Source organism: Dromaius novaehollandiae, chromosome Z (genome assembly GCF_036370855.1).
Source record: "Dromaius novaehollandiae isolate bDroNov1 chromosome Z, bDroNov1.hap1, whole genome shotgun sequence".
NCBI classification, from domain to species: Eukaryota; Metazoa; Chordata; class Aves; order Casuariiformes; family Dromaiidae; genus Dromaius; species Dromaius novaehollandiae.
Genome location: NC_088132.1, coordinates 30,797,543 through 30,817,506, shown reverse-complemented (window position 1 = coordinate 30,817,506; position 19,964 = coordinate 30,797,543). Strand labels below are relative to the sequence as shown.

Below are 19,964 nucleotides of genomic sequence, written 5' to 3'. Positions count from 1 at the left end.
GACAGCAGCACGGCATGAATGTATTCAGAAGTTTACATGAATTACCAACCAACATACGCTACCGGCAGCTGGGGCAAACCTTGCAAAAGCGTGGAGGCACCAATCATGAAGTTAGTTTTTCTCGGTATGGGCCTTCACACTTCTTTACACTAGGATTCCTTAATGAAAAGGAAAGCAACTGACATACAGATCCTTCACTTCTCTCCAAGCTCCCTACCTTTTTCTGGGCATTATAGAGACCATGATACACCCAGTACAAGATCTAAGATTTATATATCTAAATGGGGTTCAATCCACCCTACAAAGCTTTTAGGTGCCTTCTCCATTCACACCCTAGCACTTTGTAGGATAACTGATAAATTTATGCTACAGGTGCTGTGCCTTGAAGAACTGAAAAGAAACCCCACGCATTGGCATGATAAACAAGTTCTCTCTATAATGTGTTCACTGATCAGTGACTGAGCTGGTCTTTCTGTAGGCAACATTTCTCGACAGCGACCACCACAAGGTCTTGTTTCAGAGTCCAGCTCTCATGTATCTTCTGTCTTCTCCTCTCAGTGGTAAGGCTGTCTCCCAGCTCTCTTTTCTCCATAGCTCTAATTTCTTTCTTTAATTTTCTTCAGATCTGTGGGTTTTGCTTTGTTTTCTTTCAGCTGTATCCCTACCATGCTGGGCTCTCCCATGCTCCACTTGTTCTCCCTTCCCTCCCTTTCCCCTGCCTCCTCTCCGCTTTCCAGTGGCTCCCTTGGAGACAGCACCACCTCTAGGGAAAAGGAAAGCAGTGCAGCTGAGATGGGGAAATGGCTACCTTTTCTCCACCAACAAAGTATTTTGTACCAAAAAAAAGGAACAAGAAAACCCAAACATTTTCAGGCTAAGCAAGGGCACCTTGGGAAGACCAAGAGATTAGGGAGGGTTTATCCCACGGGAAGCAGGGGAGCACCCCATTCCTCTACTTGTGATGCTTATTCCCTCTCCCAACAACCAGTCTTGATTTAACAGCAACCTGTTCCCTGTACCTAATTATTTTAGGCAACTTGAAATATTTTCTGACAGGTAATTTTGAAAATCGTTTTCCCAAAATTGATTTTTTTTTACCACTTCTTTAAGACAAATCTATCATGTCATAATTGCACAAACTGTGCAAAAACAATCTCCTATTGTATGAGGTACAACTGGAAAATATCCCATTTGAAATTATTTAGGAGTGCATTTAACAAGAGTAGGAAATTATAAGCTATTTATAAGTGTGCAAAAACACAATTTAAAGGCAATTTATTTCCTGTACTTGAAATAATAATGATGAGGTAATTACTTCCTAGAATTTTTAATGCATTCAACTATCTTTGAAGCCATTAAAAATTGTTTTCAAATCCTGCTGAGTCCATTATAACTAAAGAAACACCAGAGAGTCAGTATCTCATAACGCCTGATGCAAGAAAATTAAAGTTTTTTACTTACTAGCATCTTTCCTCTCAAATACTTTGCAGTAACACAAACATGACCACCACAAAATACGGATGATGTATACGATTTAAAAACCACAGCTCTGTTACCTCTAGTGGAAAAGAGAGGCTGCTTAGAAGGCACAGTATCACCACTCAGCATTTGCTGCACAAAATGAGAGCCAGGACTAGTAGGTAAAACTACTATTTGGCTGGGGCACCCAGATTAAGCACCCTCTAGCTTTTTGAAAACGCTTTGCAAGTTGGAGAGCTCTTTGAGCTCCCCTGAAAGCCAGCACTTGCCACTGAGGGCCCTCACACTCCTGCCAGCACGGAGGACACGGAGGGCACAGCAGCACCTGAGGAGGTGGCAACTCCACGTGCTGCAATACCTGATCCAGGCTGCACATCAATCCACACGAGCACTGGACCGTTTCGCGTGCGAAAGGTGACAGGAGCACCGACAAAAGCTTGCTGCCGCTAGCTACAACACGGGTGACGGCTTCTCTAGCACCGGATTTCTTCCCACCAGCAGAACACATCTTTTTATAGCTGGAATCAAATTGAAACAAGATGGAAACTCCAGGACTACATGAGGATGGGGGAATCGCACAATGAGCAAGCCATTGGATTTCACACCAAATTGTTGGACATCTGTTTCTTGAACATAAATCAAAACAAATGTAAAGGGGTCCGTCACTAAATATATTTGCATGATGTGTGTGTCATGGTAATATGCTGATGGAAAGTAACACTGGCAGGTGTTGAAAAAAGTCCAGTGGTTAAATGGTTCACATTACATATGCATACATACATATTTGCATGCACACACACATATATCTACACATAAATATATATATATATATATTTTTTTATATATATATATATATATATATAGATAGATAGATAGATAGATTCAGTGTTTCCTGTAAAACTTTTTCCTCAAGGACATCATCAGTTCCATTTTTTGACAGAAACATTTTTTCCGCTCTAAATACCCCATAAGGAACGCACAATATTTTAAAGCACTTTTAGATCACATGCAAATGGTTACTATTCATACTTGAGTAAGCATATACACATGCAAGAGGAAGTACACTATTACCAAATCCTGCAAATACATGTGAGAAATGAGGAATCTGTGCATATGAGTGCACATAGTCTAGCCTATGCATAGCAATCACAGCATTTGCACATCTAGAGATGTAGGCCAGTGAAGCGGCACGCAGATGTCTGCTTAAAAGCAGGAAGGCATCATGCTTGCCGATCTTCTCTTGTTGTCTGCATGCAAACTTTTTATATTTACAATTTTTAAAGGGAAAAAAATCATCTAGCTAACTTGTAATGCTATCCATGCATAACTGCTTGTCAAAATGCTGCTTCTATCCAAGAAACTGTATTTTTTTTTAAATATATTTTGGGGTTCTGCCAGTTATGTATGATTTTATAAACATACATCACAGCAATAGCATAGTGTATGTAAATGCTTTGGGAAAACTCTTATATGCATTCAGGCCACCCTGAAAAAGCTTTTAGGGCTGTATGTATAATTACATAATGACAAGATCCATGTGGCCCAGGTCATTTAACAGTACAAACCATTTTGAACATTAACTCTTAGAAGTCCTCCTTACTAACCAACTGAATCTAGATTTCTAAATTCATTAAGAGTTTTTTCAAAGCTTCATACTAGCACTTGAGCTTTGAGTTTGTTTTTTGAATCATTCCTCACAATATTACTCCTTTCCCTTCTTTCCTCTGTAACTGCTCCACATCTTTTTTACAAGTCCAAAGCAGCTCTCCAACAGCGACTTGCCACTTCTCTCTGTAGATGAGCACCCTAATAACGGGGCTCTCATCACTAATTGAAAAGCTACTGACACACAGTGCCTAGCATTTCTAAAGAAACCCCACAACCCTCAAATCATGATATTGTAATCAGGATAACTATCGAATTGTGTGTGCTGCATAAAGCCGTATGTGGAATCTTCCATGCTACAAGGAATTCCATCGTGGGGAAAAGGGGAGGAAAAACAGTACGGGCAGAAATACAACACGTGCTCCTGCTGCTTCACTCTACTTCAGTTCGGTAAAGCTTAGCAGAAGAAACATTGCCACTGTCACATGGCTCCAGAGAAGCCAGCTTTAATGCTGCGCTTGGTTCTTGCCAGTGCACTTCACGCTTTTCACTCAGCACATCATTAGCACAGTGAAGCTAAAATGAGTCATTTCCCCTCAACTGGTCTTTGCATTAAAGACTTCTTACAGTATTTCTTGCTTTCATGGAGTTCTTAGGAATAGAAATATACCAGCTCAGACTTTGGAAAATCAAAGAAAAAAAAGAAAAAAGAAAAAAGCTTTAAACTGACACATGAATTACCAAAATAAACTGACGCATTGCAACTACTACAAAGTTTTAAACAAAAGTCCCTTCTATTCTGCACAGAGTGACAAGGCTGACTTGGGGTGACTAAGCCCCAGCCCTGTCATTAATGATAGGGTACCCTGATGTCATTTTCAACACTCCATCAACAGCATTTTAAAAAAAAATTTTTCCCCCAAATTACTTTTTCTTTAATTCAAAGAAAGGTATAGATTCTTAATGGGTTCTTTAAATCACAGAGTGACAAAACAGTGTTGATAAGGAAATAATTCTTTCACAATACTGCCTTTGCAGCTAGCTAATGTGCCTAAGAGAGAACCAATTTTAACTGACCTATGCCAACTTACGCTGTAGGAAAATCTTTCCCACGTTTCTATTTCTCGAAATTCACATAAGCATCCTCCTCAATCTTAATATTTCAGACCAGGTAGCTACCACTGAGAGACTGATAAGCAACAACTAATTAGCAAAGTGTGAGTGTGGATAAAATTAATTACACACTGATGGCAGAGCTGTTTGCCCAGACTGAAGTCAGAAGCACTCCTGTATTCTCGATGCCAAGAGAGAAAAGTATTATTGCCTGAGTGAGCTAAGCAGCTCATCATAACAGTTTTCCACAAATCAACAGTAGAGACGAGGCTTGGAACAGGCTTTACGTATGGCCAAAAATAACCAGATGGTTCCATATAAACGGACTAACTGATGGCTCTCAAATCAAGGTGACTTTCATTCATTTTTCTCCAAGAATAAGCTTTCGAAACTCTTGTCTCTTTTAAGGGGAAAAGAAAATCTTATTTCAGACACACCTAACACTAACCTTTTCCTGTAAGTTATTTTTCATCAACCAGAACTTGAATACTTTTCAGATAATGAAAACCTCTGCCGAAAACATCAATGCATTCTACAGTTCTTTTGGCCAAAAGGAAGCAAAGTTGTATACATCAAAAGTATGCCTGAGCTACTTTTCAGGATTCAAATGCTTCAATATATTCCTCAATTCAAAGAACGTTTTGGCCATCTCTAAACACAGGCATCAGTCCCATTCTGCAAGTGCTGAGAGAGTACTTCCTCTCCTCACTATAAGCTATGAACAGCTTTGAAGGTTTACAAAAGAGACCTGTTCATCACAGCAGTAGCTATAAAGCTCTTAAACTTTAATAGCTGGACTTGGGCAAAAAGTAAAACAAAGCAAAATAATTGGTCAGGTCAGAAAAAAATAGTTGATCATTTCTGAGGCTACGTAGATGGCGTGCAACACCACCTTGGTGTTGTAAGGTTTGCAAGCCTGGAACTTGCCTAAATGTTGTTACTGTCAAAAAAAAAAAAAAAAAAAAAAAAAAAGCAAACACGGTTGGTTCACATGTGCTGCCGGACACTTTTCCAGGGATTCAGAAACAACAGCTTTCTTTAACACCATTTAGTAACAAGATACTTTTAAAGACACTAACAAAAAGGTTTGTGGAGCTGAGACTGATGTGCCTTTTGTTACTCAAGCCTTTTCCTGCCTTCCGAGAGGATGACTGTAAGTATTAAGATCTCTGGAAACTGCAAAACTGAGACTTTCAAAAACGTTCAGAGGCAGACCTTCTTGGAGAGTTCCAAAAGCTTCTTTTATCGGAGTGGATGAGATACGGGGCCTACATTCCTTATTTCATCTATTTACAATTAGATGTCCGTGGAGACGTAGGCCTTATCCAAACATACACAGCACACCCTTTCCCCTTTACAAAGGGAAATGTATGCATTTATTTAAGGATTTAAACTTACCTAAATAAAATTTTGAATAAAGCTTAGAAAGCCTTTAGAATTTACTTCCCACGCTGCAGGAGAAGCTATCCCTCTAAAAGTCGGTGCGGTAAAGTAAGTTGGATTCACCCCACAGGATGCTCCCATTCAACTTGCCTCCATTTCCAGGGCAAGATTTAAACTGCCTGAGCAATCATCACTGTCTAAACAGTCAGCTGTCTCCTTCTGTCCACAGAGCTGGGCTTTCGGCAACTCCACTGATGAAAGTGCATTAACATGAGCCATGCTGCTGTTTGCACCTGGGAGAAAGTGGGCAGATGTAACAAAGAACCTAGGACTTCTTTCCTGAGGCTAGTGTTGGACCAACTTGTACTTAAATTAGACCTTATTAGGGAGAGGTAATTCTAGGTCTTATTATGATCTAGACAACTTCTTAACACAGATGAGTGCTACTTCCATAAATCCGGATACATACTTAGAGGCCTGACAACAGAACTACTTACCTAGAAAATACTGACTCTGTGTGTTAGGCAATCTTGAAACCAATGGTAGCAAGACATACTTTGTATAATTGTATGTAGTACTGCCTCAGAACCTTCCTTCTCTTTGCAGACAGAGGTTTAAGGAATGAAGCATAACTAACACAAAAGAAAAATGCTTGCTTGCTTATAGTTGCCCAAGGTATGACCTGTCAATGCCAAAAAAATCCGAAGATCAGATTTTTAGGGCACTGATGTGCTTCATCCATTTCATATTTTTCAGGAATAGGATGTGATACAATGACAGCTTCCAATCATTGCCACTCTGACCTACACATGGACTGGAGAACTAACATTGGATGCTTAATCATATACCAAGGCGTGGAGCTGTGAAGAGCCTGATATGGTACTCTATCTGCCAAATCTGTAATTGCACCATGATTAATCCCAAGCCAATTTATGATGAATGAAGCCCAGGTCTGAAAGAGGTAAAAGGAATAAAAACACAGAAGAAAGCAACCAGATGTAGCAAAATTAAAAGGCAGAAACCTTGCATGCTTACTTAGTTACTCTAAGGCCTTGAGCAGGTAACGTTTCTACAGAAAGACATGGAGACTAAAAAGATAGACATGTTTTAAGTGCTTTTAAGGCTAGAAATTGTATTAAAAAAAACATAATTACTAAGCTATATTTCTAATTATAAAATTATTTAAAATATTTTGCTATAGAACATATATTTTACCTTCTTGAAGCTGGACAGGTTCTGCTGAGTTTTCACCGCTCATCAATACAACAAAATGTGCAGCCGTTCGGACTGTAGCTTGCCACGTTGACAAGGCAACAGGTGGCTCTTGGCATGGGAAAAGGGCTCTGTTGTTTATTGGTGATCCCATTGTATAAACACATGGCCTGGATGGAAGGAAAAGAGAGACTGAAGTTGCTGTTGGAGTTGCTATAGAAATTATAATAGGAAAGACTGAATTAAGTTTCCTGTCAAAAGTCGAACCTACGGGGCTACTGTTTGTAAGCTTGTCAGCTACGTAGGTTTCAGCCCAATCAAAGATGAACCAATCAAAGTACTATCTCAGTTATTTAAGACAGGATGAACAAAAGCAAGATTACTACAAAATTTTTTACATAAACAACAAAAAAAAACAACTCCAGCCTTTCCATTCCCCTGTTTCTGCATGAGCCATTCAGCCTCAGACAAGAGCTCTCAGCTGAGCCTGTAGGGCCAAACAAAGCTTCTGAACATCTTCTAAAGCCACCAACATCCACAGCTCCTGCCTGGGGTCTTCACCAGGGACTTCCATTGCCATTAAACCCATCACTCTGTACAGCCTGGAGGTTCAGTGCAGTAGGCCTAGTCCTGAGCCTCTCCCCCATCAAAGACTGAGTAAGTTGTGACCTTCTTACGTTTCTTCTTCATGCAGTACAGAAGTGCAGGCTAGTCCACCTGCCTTTCAAGATTTCAGCCACAGGATATATGATGAGAAGAGGGTATTGCTTTGCTCTCTGCCAGCCTAGGCCTCTTTCCGACTTTCCCACCCAGCAACCTTCCCTGTGGCATTGCGCGCTCTGCAATTTCTCTAGCCCTCTTCCGGGCAGCTACTGCCCCTTTCCTATCTCAGCTGCAATTTTTCATACCAGCTGATTTCTTATTAGCAGCCTAGCCACAGCTGGGAAAGTAACAAGGCCCTTCATTAACCCCTTCCAGATTGCTACTGCACAGAGGTAATAAATCTCATTTTGCCATTTTTGCTGTATTTTTGCAGCTTCATCATGATTTCTAGTACTCACATAACACCATCCCTTCAGAATCAGCCATATACCAACAGTTTTCAAATATAAACTACGTAACACACACACAGTCAGCAGGTTTCTCCAGCTGAAGAAAGAAAATCTTGAAAGCATCACTTGATTCAACTGTGGGTTTTTTTTTCTTTTAAACCCATGATATTTAAAGCCAATATTGTGGGAGCAGAACACATTATTTTGCAAGTGCTTGAAGCTAAAAAAACCCTGATCAGTTTGCATCATAATTTGAGCAGAAAAGTCATCAAAATACTTAGGAAAATAGGAGACGTGTCATTAGGGCAAAACCTCTTTAGCAATAGCTAAGATCTGGGTATCTTGTTTACTTCTCCCACATAGCTCCTTCATTCAAATAACTCCTTACCTAAAATCAATCTAGACTGTACAGAGGGAATGAACATGGAGCTATTAATGGCCATGGATGAAAGATATTATGAAGCTAATTTTGCCCTTTTTAATCAAGTGTCATGTGTCCTACCGCACCAAGAGTTGTCCATGACACAATCAAGTTACTGCGGCTCCATTAACACACAGTAGCATGTTAGCTGAGCTGCAGTAGCTCTCACATGTGTACTTTTAACCCACAGCAAATGCAACCCATTTAAATGCTGATCCAGTTTACCTTGGACTTGTAACTAAGAGCAAATGTGGGTCGGTTACTATGATTCAGCTGATGTCTAGCACTTTGCTTGACTAAGGTAATTTGAGCACATATTTGAGTCCTCAGTGATCTAACCTCAGGGAACAAGTCTCAGAGTTAAGCAATTTAAGGAAACTTTTACAGCTTTTCTTTCCTAAGTATTTGTGAAGTTTTATCTTGCCTCAGTAAGACAGGGAAGAAACTGCAGTCTAAGCAGGCCTGCTCTTAACATGCACAAACAGGAAAAGAAGAGAAAGTAGCCTGGCTCTCCCTGCCATATATCAGACTAAACGGAGTAGGACATAGATATCCAGTGGCGCTCAGAAAGGTAACCACAGCGGGGAGAAAGTCAACTGGTCACCTCTGTCTGCCACTTTAGCCAGTAAAACACCATGTAAAGGTACAGGGCCACCAACCTGTATAAATCTTTTATTAGCTTGCATCTCTTTGGAATTAATCTCCTAAAGCTGAGCCCGTAATCAAACCAGAAATACTTGAACGGGTTTTCTCCCAGAAAAAGAAACAGTGCCTGTCAGTGAGTCCAGGAGAATTCGTTTCTGAGAAGTAAGAAGAGCTTGCTCTTTCATTTCCTAGGAGGTTCTGCTGCTTCTTTACAAAGTTAGCAGATACTGGACCTATTATTTACCTTAAAGCACACGTGGGCTGGGAGGGCACAGGGAAAAAAATGAATGGTTTCTCATTCATGAAAGCTGTATTAGAAACACAGGATTATTAAAAGGGACCCTAGTTAAGTTTATAGGAATGATAGAAATGTCGTGTTTAACGACTAACATCTACACATTTTATCAATCCATACATTCGGGCAGGCAGTTCTGCTGGGTGCCATTGGTACACCCTGGTCTTAAGACCAAATGCTCAAGACCAATATCCTGAAGAACTTCTAGAGGGCACCACTACAATGAATGAGCCAAAGGGCTGGCAGAACAAGGCTGTGCTTGCACGCTAGACTTCACCTCCCGAGGCCTATCGGGAACTCGGCACAGCGCGCAGGAGCTGGCACCACCCACTTCAAAAGGGGAGAGAGGTGCAAGTTCTCAAAGCAGGGAAATGGATGAGTTCTTCTGTATTGCACCCAAATGTGGTCTATGGCAACTGTGAAAAATCCAATGGCCAGGTGTCCCATATCCGTATTCTAAATGCCCAAATCTCAAACAGACAATAGCACATCAATTAACAGCAAAATTGAAGAGCAGCCTGTAAAGCTCTGCGATTTATTATGTTGGTATCATTTTAATGTTCAGAGATGGAAACCCAATGTCAAAAACAATAAAAACATAACATGAAACAGATGCTGTCTAGACTATTAATGCAATCTTGCTCTCAGAGAGCACTTTTTACCTGCAGATCATAAAGTGATTTACAAATAACGTCAATACCATTTTACAGATGGTAAAAACGAGACAATGAATAGACTTGCTCAGTGCCAGCGTTCAAGCTGGGCCTACAGCCTTAGTTTCTAGCCTCTCAGTCCCATAGCTTTTCCATTTCACTAGGAAGCAGCATTATGAGAAATAAAAATTACATATTGCATAACTAGCGTTTTCTTCTGAAACTCTTTAATGTTAAAATAAAGATAGGTCACAAGTCTCTTCAGTTAAGACCCAAGTAGAAGGGGAATTAGAAAGATGGAGACAGATTGGTCAAGTATATAATCTGTTTTCAAAACGAAGTCTTCTTTCCACTCCTCATCTGTTTCAGTACTATTTTTGTCCAGATGTACTTATTAACTTCATTATTTCAAACCAAAATTTATTCAAATATGTCAAAGTCTGCTGAGAAAATAGCAATAAAACATAAAGTTCTAGATTTTGAGGGGGAACTGTCAGAACAACAATTACATCAGCTTTTAGTTAGATATTCTTATATTCATGGTATGATCACCTGCAGACTTACTGGTTGACAGCATGCTATCAGCTGAGATGTCAGCTAACACTGAAGAGTCTCTTGTTCTGCTTTAGAGAGGAATTTATAAGATGAACTGATGATTATGGAGAAATACTTCTCCTTTCTCTGGGATTTTTAATCTATTTTCATCCTAAAATATTAGAATATCTCCAAAGATTTTTTTTTTTTGCTTCCCCTGCCAATCCTTGTTTTACTTTGCTATTTTTTGATACTTCATTTACATTTATATATATATATTTTATATATATACATTTTTTTAACAACCATTGTAATAGTGCGGTGTTACATTGGGGTGCACATTGCAGCTGACAGCAATCTCTGATCTGGGTTAGGCAGCACAATTCCAGCACACAAAAGGACAAGAAACACAAAATTCTTATCCTGTTTTTTCACCTGATCCAGAAGAAGTTTACAAGCTAACCAAGATACACCAAAGAAGAGCAGTGACAATTAATCAGCAGTTGCAAACTCCTTCTATCAATAGATAGAAAAATGGTGGTTTTTTCCTACTTTATCACTACCACTGCAAGCAAGAAACTTGGCAATTCCTTTCCTTTTTCCTGCTCCCTATGCTCTCCATCTCTCTTCTTTCACTTTTCATGGTCTCCTAACTTTCAAATCATCTACTTGGGTAAAATTTTCTTATGACGACCAGAATCATTCCCACCACAGGTCAGAAGAGATGAGCAAACAGAACACAGCACCAACAGATAAGCAGAGAACTGGAAGAATTTGCCTCATTACCTGTCCACCTCAATGGAAAGACAAGTTTCCACAAAACACAAAATGTGTCTCTGGTCACTCACTTGGCCAACTTTATGACTAGTAATTCCCAGTGACTGACAATCCAGGCGACTGGACTATCAAGCACTAATCGCCATACTCTTTGGTTGCGCTTCAAGAAGAGACTTGGGGCAGGACGTTGCTCCGTAATCTCCCAGAGCCACAGAGTCTGATGAAAATCTGAGTCATTCAACTCTAATTCATCCATATTCCATATATTTTCATAACAAAACCAGTTCAAACCAGCCTTTGGCACATCTCCCTTTCCCATGGAACCATATAGCAATTATAATACCAAACTAAGCTACTGAAAGTTAATAATAAATGTTCAACTGAAACTGTTCTCTGAACAGGTTGTCTTTGAGACACCTGCACTCAGACACCTAAGTCACCTCCTATGTGGCTTGACCTGCTTTCGTTACTGCCTGTCTGAAGCTTTCTCCAGCAAAATGCCCAGCTCAGCAACTCTATCCCTGTGTTTGAAAAAAAGAGACTCTTAGTTCTTCAAATGTCGCCTCCACATAAGGTGGCAACCTCTTGCAACTGCAAGGCTGCTCCCTGTCAAACCACTGCTGTTTGCAGCTGTTTCTTATTCAAAATTACATAGTGTCATGAAGTATAGTTTCTGTGAAGCAGCAGGATTTCCTGAGACCCAAATCATACCAATTTTTTTGTACTGCAAAGTGCCAATGATCATCAGAGTCCAACAGTGCAGGCATTCTTGTTTGCATTTTTCTGCTGAATAAGACACCAGTTGATGATTACCTATGCCTCTAAAACTACTCTCCAATTTAAAAGTACTAAATACAATTATGAGATGAGTGACTTTTCTGGTAATCTCTATCATTCTGATGCTGTTTTTCCAACAACTGGCTAGATACATTTCTGAACTCCCACCTCACTGCAAATTTCCTGGGCTTTTGCCAACTAATTTGTGGCTGGCATGACAGGTATATCAAATCTGCTTCCCCTGCACACAGTATGCACAATCTTCTGTTCAAAAATCATATTTTTTGGTACAGACACCACTAGGAAGCAAGGATGATAAAAGTTAGGACAGGGTAGATCTTTTCCGGATCCGAAGTAAATCAACTTATTACTTATTCTGCTCCCAGGAAGCAGTTTGCCTCTAATAATAACTATTTTTTTCCACTTGCCTTGGCATGTGTTTTTGGCAAGTGTAATAAGCCTAATAGCTTCATCAGTGTTATGAAAAAACTGCCTCTATTTGAAGTCACACACCTGACCAATGCTTTAGGTTTTTCATTCCACTTAGGCCTTTTAATACTACTCCGGTAACATGTTAGGAGCTGCCATCCTATTGCCTTTAAACACAGTTTAATCTAGTAGCTACATATCCTGTTTAAATCAGCAGTAAAAATTGAAAATAACTGGCTATTGGCCAAGATAATAGGAGATTTACTAATTGGTTTACCATTTCCACATCAGTGACCATAAAAATCCAGCCCTTCTGTCTTTAAAGATAAGACGGTTTGCCTATGGATACAAACCGTGAGACAGCTGGACTTTCTCAGCTTTATTCTGAAATCGAATGCTGCTTTATTTTCTTGCCCCTCAAGTTCACGCACACTCTTGAGTGATGGTTTGTCTCCCCATCCTCCACATCATTGCAAATGGTTGGGTTTTCCACTATATTTACTATATGCCTCCCTTGCATAATTACCTTTATTGTGCTCCTTTGCCCTTGCGGTGCACATTTAGCAGATGCTTGAAAGAAAAATCACAATATGAAACCTTGAGTTTTACCTACTACCATCAATTGCCTGTTCTGTTTTTAGCGTTTGCATCATCGTCTCTGGCAGCTCACTGCTTGACCCTGTCTAAAATTCCTGTGCATCCCATCTGAAGGAGCGGAGCTGTTGCCAAATTTTGTTCATGTTGTATGCACACTGCTTAATACTCAAAAACTCTAGCAAAGCACAGTAATCAACTATATTTGACTTCCCCTCCCCGCCCCCCATAGCGCCAGTCTTGCCTGGACTTGTGAAGCTATCTGAAACTGTGAGGAGCTTCTTTAAACAGGCTTTGATCTCTGAATAATCTTCTGCTTTGGGTCTTTTTGTTTGTATCACTTTGTCAGTAATAGCATAAACTTCACTCCAGACCGGCAATTTCCCCAGGTCTAGGAGGAGTCTCCTCCCTCCGAGCATACCTGGGTTTGATCTCCATCCACAACTCAGCAAGCACAAAGCTGGCTCTTCAAACTTCTGTGTTTTCACCTCCCTTTTAGATTTTAAGTTTGAAGCAGTTAAGTAATAATTTTACTGTTTATATGGAAAACAGTATTTCCATGATACTAATTCATTCTCAGCCTCCACTGACCAACTACGGTCTTCCCGTTCGCCATGTTTTAGTGAAGCACCCTTGCCGTCCGTCTCCCTTCTCTCTGAACAGGTACCGCTGGCCTCCTCCCCTGCCTTGCAGCGTTATAGCATCTTCCCTGGTGTGTGGTGCCCACCGCTGCCTCCCCCTGCCCTGTGCCACAGCCATCGACTTACTCCACCTACACATGAACGGCGTTGCTCCTGCAATGCCTGGAAACTTGCTATAACTCTGTAAAAGTATTAACTTTGCTAACATAAGCCTACTTTCTCTCAGTCTTCCTTTTTAGCTATGACTGCAAATTCAGAAGAGCTACTGTAAACATCATAAAAAATAAATCACTTCTATCATTGCCATCCATATTTCCAGAAAATTTCAAATCTGGAGAAAATGGTTCATATTGCTACTCAGGGTCTGCCCAGTTGTTTGGTTGATATTTCCTTTTTGTTTTACTCCTCCATTTTACACCTGCTACCATGTGTAATCACTGACTCAAAGATGAGCAATCTGCCAAACTTCAGACTGTTCATTCTAAATGTGCGGCACTGGGAACAAAATTATGCAAAATAACAGGATACAGTTCTCCACAGCTGATGGGAACCATGTCAAGACTCAGTCTGCGACCTGCTTGGATTTTGGAACATCATATTCTCTCAAACTTCTCAAATCCATGAAGAGAAGCAACCTGTTCCTTCCTTTTCTGTGTTTCTAGCATCCAAGAGCACAGAACAATGCTAGCTAGTGGCAACTGAAAAATAAGCATCTATTTTCATGACACACACTCTAATTTGTTGCTTGAAACTGTTCAAATCTGATTGTTTTTCCAATTTCTACCTTCTGTGGGTAAAATTTGCTTCGATAATATCATACACTATCAAAATGTAATGAATGACTCAGAATCCATAAAGGCTACAGGTCATACTACGTATGACAGTCTGCAGAGACAAAGATGGCTTTTTCAGAGCTTATCTTTGGAAGTACCCAAATTTATGAATAGTTCTTTTCACCAACACGTCTTAACAATTGCAGCTGCTCTCCTAGAACACTTACTTGTGTTTCTTATACGCCTTAAAGATAGACAAATTTGAAACAACTGGTTTCAAAGAAGATATAAATCTTTCCCCTTGGCGATCTTCTCCCTGTAACTCTCAAATATATTTTGTCTTCCTATCTACATACAGTTGCTGTGCTCGGCAGCTAACAAACGACTAGGAATCGTGTCAGTCTCCCTCTGCTCCCATGTTTGGTATCACCTCACTGGGGCATTCACCTCATCACTATCTACCTCTAGTCCTTCAGCTGCACATTAGGGAAACGCAAGATTATTTATAACAAAAGAACTGTGCAGTTCAGCTATGTCTGTAATACATTTGAACGCTGCAGCTGAAAAGAAGCATTAAAATGCAGAGTAAGTGCTAGCATTAGCACTTTTACTACATGATAGAGTTGTGCTTGCTGTATTCACCTTCAAAGCTTGCACAGAGGCAAAAGTATATCTTGAATTCTCTAAAAACATACTGATGTTTTAACCTAATAATAATGTATTATAAGATAGTAGACTAGACAGGTACAAAAATATTTTTTAAAAGACAAGACATTTGAATTGGTCAAACAAGAATGAAGATTTTACAGTAAGTTTTTGTTTCAGTTCATTTCACATTTTTCAATATTTTTCACTTTGGGACCTCTCAAATAAGGACAAGGTTAATTCCTTCTAAAGAGCTTCCCTGAGACTGCACAATCTTCCTTTAATGCCTTCTAAAAACACACTTTTTCCACAGCATTCTTCTAAATCACAGATTTAAAGTTACACTTAGAGTAATTTAATCCATTCCCTTTATTTCACAGAATTTCTCTTTTTCTGTATATCTAATATCTAGGCCACAGTGTAAAAAATAAATGCACATGCTTAACTTCACTCCACATAGCTTGACCTTTTCACGTATGCCAAGATAAATAATGCACAGGTAGCAACAGGATTAGGACCTAGTACTGAAAGCTTTCAGTGTCATGGAATGTCTTTCGTTGGTGTCTTTCATATCAAAGGTACTCCTTCTTTCCAAACCCCGCAATGAGGAAATAAGATCAATTCTATTCTCTTACTAATATCAACAAAATTATTAACTAATTTATGACGGTGCTAGAGGTGGCAAAAAGTAAGGCAGAAGAAAGGTGGGAGGAATCTCCCGCTACAGGCAAATTTGCTAAGCTGTCTGCTAAGAAAATTACCTCTGATTTTAACCCAAATGTGTGTAATCCTTTTCTTAAACAAAGGGATGGAATCCCAAGATAACATTTTATGCAATAAGGATTCTTAACAAAGATCATGAGGAAGCAATTATCCTGAAACGCAATGGTAGCCTTGCTCACTCAACCCTGCTATATACTCCTAAGAGTTAGGCAAACCTGCTTAAATGCTTTGATTCGGCTGGCAAAAAGTTTCGCCTTCCCAGTAATCAAATATGCATTTATATGCATTTTTCTCTCCACAAAGAGGTTACCCATACCTCTTAAATTCAGCTTTTATTTTAGAACAATTTTTATAATATTAAATATTAGTAGGAATACTTAAACAAAGCATTGTTACATTGTGTTAGTAAAGAGAAATTGGAAAAAACTTTGAAATGGAACAGCTTTCTCTTTGTTCTTGATGAGTATATTACAAATACTGTACTGAAGGCAATTTTTCTATTTTAATGATGATGTTATTGATCACTGTTAAAAGTCACTTGCCAAGTTTATGAATGGATGCAGTCTTCACAACTCTAAATTTTGGAAAGACAAAAGTGCAGGTATGTGTGTATATATATGTATGTGTGTGTGCACACAGGTGAGCACATATGTGTGTGTGCGCACATCAGGGACAGACAGATGCACACAGACAGACACACACTTGCTTTCTCTTTTTTGTCCTCTTGTTCTTCTGTATAAAGACCCCCAAAAGCATTAAGAAAATGTTATAAGGCTAAAGACAACCTCCCTTTTTGATCTTTATGTAGTTTCTAGGATCAAAAGACCAAATAGTGAAATACTGAAATTCCCTGTGCTGCATTCCTGTACAGAGAACCGAACTGTGCCCGGTTATGCCCGTATCAGGTTTCCATATAAGTATCTCAACTTGCCTAAACCCGGCCCACAAAGCTCTGTTTGTTTTAACCAGATTTTTGTGAATTACAATACAAGCATTGTTTAAAATGAATAAAATGGAAGTCTTCATAAAATAATTAGTGCATAGGGTAAACTTCAGAACACTGTACAAACATTAAATCAGAAGAAATGTATTGGAAGCGACTACCCAACGCTTGCTCTTTGTTATTCACTTGACTTTTCTTCAGGGTTAGAACCACAGATTATAGTCTCCTCTGGGAAAGGATCTGACATCTGCCTAGAGAGGACCATACACATAATTTGGAAAAATTTAAAGACTCCCCCATGAGAATAAATTGTAACAGTACTTCCCCTGTACCTTTTTAATGGGTTTTATTTATAGAAACAAGAAGAAAAATACAACAGCATTTTGCACAATGAGCTTGGCCACTGCACTTGTGGTTCATCACATACAGAATTTTTCAAAAAAATTTAACAAGAAGGCTCCTAAGAACTGTGATATGAAGACTTATTTTCTGCCAGGTGGTAGATTCTGGAACACCCTACAAGAGACAGAAAATAAAGCAGCTTGAGAGTATACGCTACCATCAGGCTACCTGACCCATGCCAAACTGTCTTTTCCTTTCTCATTACTGATTCATAAAATTCTATGTTTGTGTTCAACTGCCATGAAATGCCCCTAAAATAAGCATAAAGATTTGCAGTGAAAGCGAAGAGTCAGAAGATCCTAGTGATTTAGATGGTTTAAAGGAAAAAAAAAAAAAGAAAAGAAAAACACCACCCTTCAAAAGCGCACAATGTTTATGTGAGGCAACATACAGAAGAGGAGTCCTATACCAGGAGAGTGTAACTAAAGTTAGTCTCAAAGACTTACGTAAAGGGCAGGGAGATACCAACACAATATGTGATTACCTGTAATTGCATTACCTTTGCATTCTTCAGTCAAAACTCAATTTCTGTGAGTAAAAATGTTATATCGAGTTAAATTTCCTGCGCTCATACCCATAATAAGTTTTTGGGGAGCGTGGAGGGGAGGGCGAAAGGGGAAGAGGTAATGAATATAAGTAAGACATTCCTGGGTTTGAGGCTGATCACGGTTTAGCAGTAAAATTGCCTAAATACTAGACATACAATTCAAAATGCCTTGTTCTCCTCCCTAATGTGGATATTAGCAAGGAGCTTCTTAATTAATATTAGCAAAACTGAAATGAAAGGCAAACATAAATCTCTAGCTCAGGAATGAAAAGCAAGTATTCACTTGGACCGATTTTCTTCCTCATCTTCCAACTTTGCTCCCGGTTTTTAGCCATCACAGATTAAGAACTAACAACCATTCAAATCCAGCTTTGAACATCACAGTGAAACAATGTTACAATTGTATATATCAAGAGCAGATTGTAGTTTCCCTCCTATAAAGGGCTTATCTTGAAGATTTCTGTACAGCACTGTGTACTTTCACAAAACTAGATAAAAACCAATTCTTCTTACAGTCTCAGTTTGCAATTCATTTGCTATCATCAATGTATTTTACATAATAGATGAAGGAGATTTTAAAAGTTGATTATGAGAGACTAAGCAGGAAAAGACTGTATCTCTAAACTTATTACAATATTGACAAAAGACTAGTTGGGGAGCAATTCTATTAAATATTATGTGTACTGCTCTTTATGCTGTATGATCAGTTCCTTAACACAGGAAGGAAAACGAACACAAAGTATTAACGTGAAAATAACCTGTCTTGTATATATTCTGCTCCCTTAAGTGACAATTCCCTATTCCCTGCACACGCTTACATCCAATATACAACAGTCATTTACTCCCACTCAGAACGAGCAAATGCTATCACTGAGCCAGGCTTAAGGTCTGCAAGTGCACTGGGGTTTCCTGAGCGCACAGTTCACCTGCTCTCCTGTAAGAGTGCAATAGTATTTGAACCAAGGAGGAAACTAAGAAAAGGGAAAAGACTGCTCATCCTCTTCACACAGCTGCTCAGCTGTGACTGACTCTATTCTTGCACCCGTGCTTAAAATTAATGCATACAAAGCCTTTCAGCTAATAGCTACATACCTGCCACTCTGGTCTGTAGTCCACGTAACAGATCTTCCCTCCGGTTTGGTTTTGTACCATACTCTTATTGCATGAGGAAAGTCTCTTGGAGCGCGAATCCCCGACTTCTTTATCTCCAGGCTCCAAGTGCCAGTAGTAAACAGAAGCTCTCCACAGCCAGGTGCCTGGCTGCAGCGAGCGTAATAGTAGAGCTGTTCCTTCCAGCGATGCGCAGGTAAAGTCACAAGTTCCTGTACGATCTGATTCCTGAGATTCCCCAGCTCTTTAGCAGCATCAGTTAGCTTGGCAGACCTGGTAAATTTTTCGATGCCTGCCACAGCAGCAACATCTACCTCCTCAACCTTTAGCACGAATAAATCACAGCAGTCCAACACCAGCAAAAAATCCGTGCTCCCATGATTCTCTATGTCACAGCAGTTCTTTGAACTAGAAATCCCAGAAGCCTGTTCCCCGTTGCTATGGTTACCATTTTTATCAGAAGTATCTTTTTCACCTTTACCACAGACAGCAAAATCATTATATTCCGTTTTAGATGAGCAGGCACTTAGATTTGTCACAGGAACATGGCAGGGTTCAGACGCCCCAGTTTTGCAGGTTTCATCAAACTGTGGCTGGCAGCCTTCGTCATCACTACTGCTGGCTTTCCTGCATCTGCTCCCAGTCTCAAAGAAGAAAACGATGATGCCTTCGATAACGTGACTTTTAAAATCCACGTCCAAGTCCAATGTATAATGTTTTACAAGCATGTGGCTAGTGTTGGCCATTAAGGGCAAGTCATCCGTCATGGGGTCTAGCTGCTTCGCCATGATTCAGTTTGCTAGGCAACAGCTAGATAAATTGTTAGTCATTTCTTGCACAAAGTGTTTCCAGGAAGAGCAGGCATATCCAGCCTTGCAGTGCCAAAAATAACTTTTGACTAAATATTACATTATTGAAATTAATTGGAGTTCCTCCACTTCTCTCTCATTCTGTAAAGGGGGGGAAAAAAAAAAAAAAAGAACAAATCAGATAATCCTTTAACAACTGTTTCTGAAATGGGCATATCGGAAAGTTAGAGTTGAGTTGCTTTTATTAAAAGCAGTATGGCCGAGGATGGATTTTTTCCTCCCTCTCCATAGCATGGGATCAAGCTAGTTGCTTCAGGATTTACTATCGAGAACCACTAGTTTTATTTTTTCCAGAAGATCTCATGTGAATGTATTTCTAGGCTGCTTTTACAAAATGAAAGA

General features: G+C 39.6%; 1 protein-coding gene across 14 annotated transcripts in view; it reads right to left on the bottom strand.

Annotated features, from left to right (window-relative positions):
• The window catches only part of LOC135323554 (aminopeptidase O-like), a 204,313-nt gene that overhangs the window by 168,260 nt on the left and 16,089 nt on the right, over positions 1-19,964 (bottom strand). For all 14 annotated transcript variants that reach the window (XR_010386199.1, XR_010386201.1, XR_010386206.1 and 11 more), the window contains 2 exons: positions 18,736-19,703; positions 6,796-6,962 (listed from right to left, as the gene is read on the bottom strand). Coding sequence is in view for 6 of the 14 variants with exons in the window: in XM_064502218.1 (XP_064358288.1) it covers positions 6,796-6,962; positions 18,736-19,541 (973 nt within the window). In the remaining 8 variants the exon portion in view is untranslated. The remainder of the gene's footprint in view (positions 1-6,795; positions 6,963-18,735; positions 19,704-19,964) is intronic.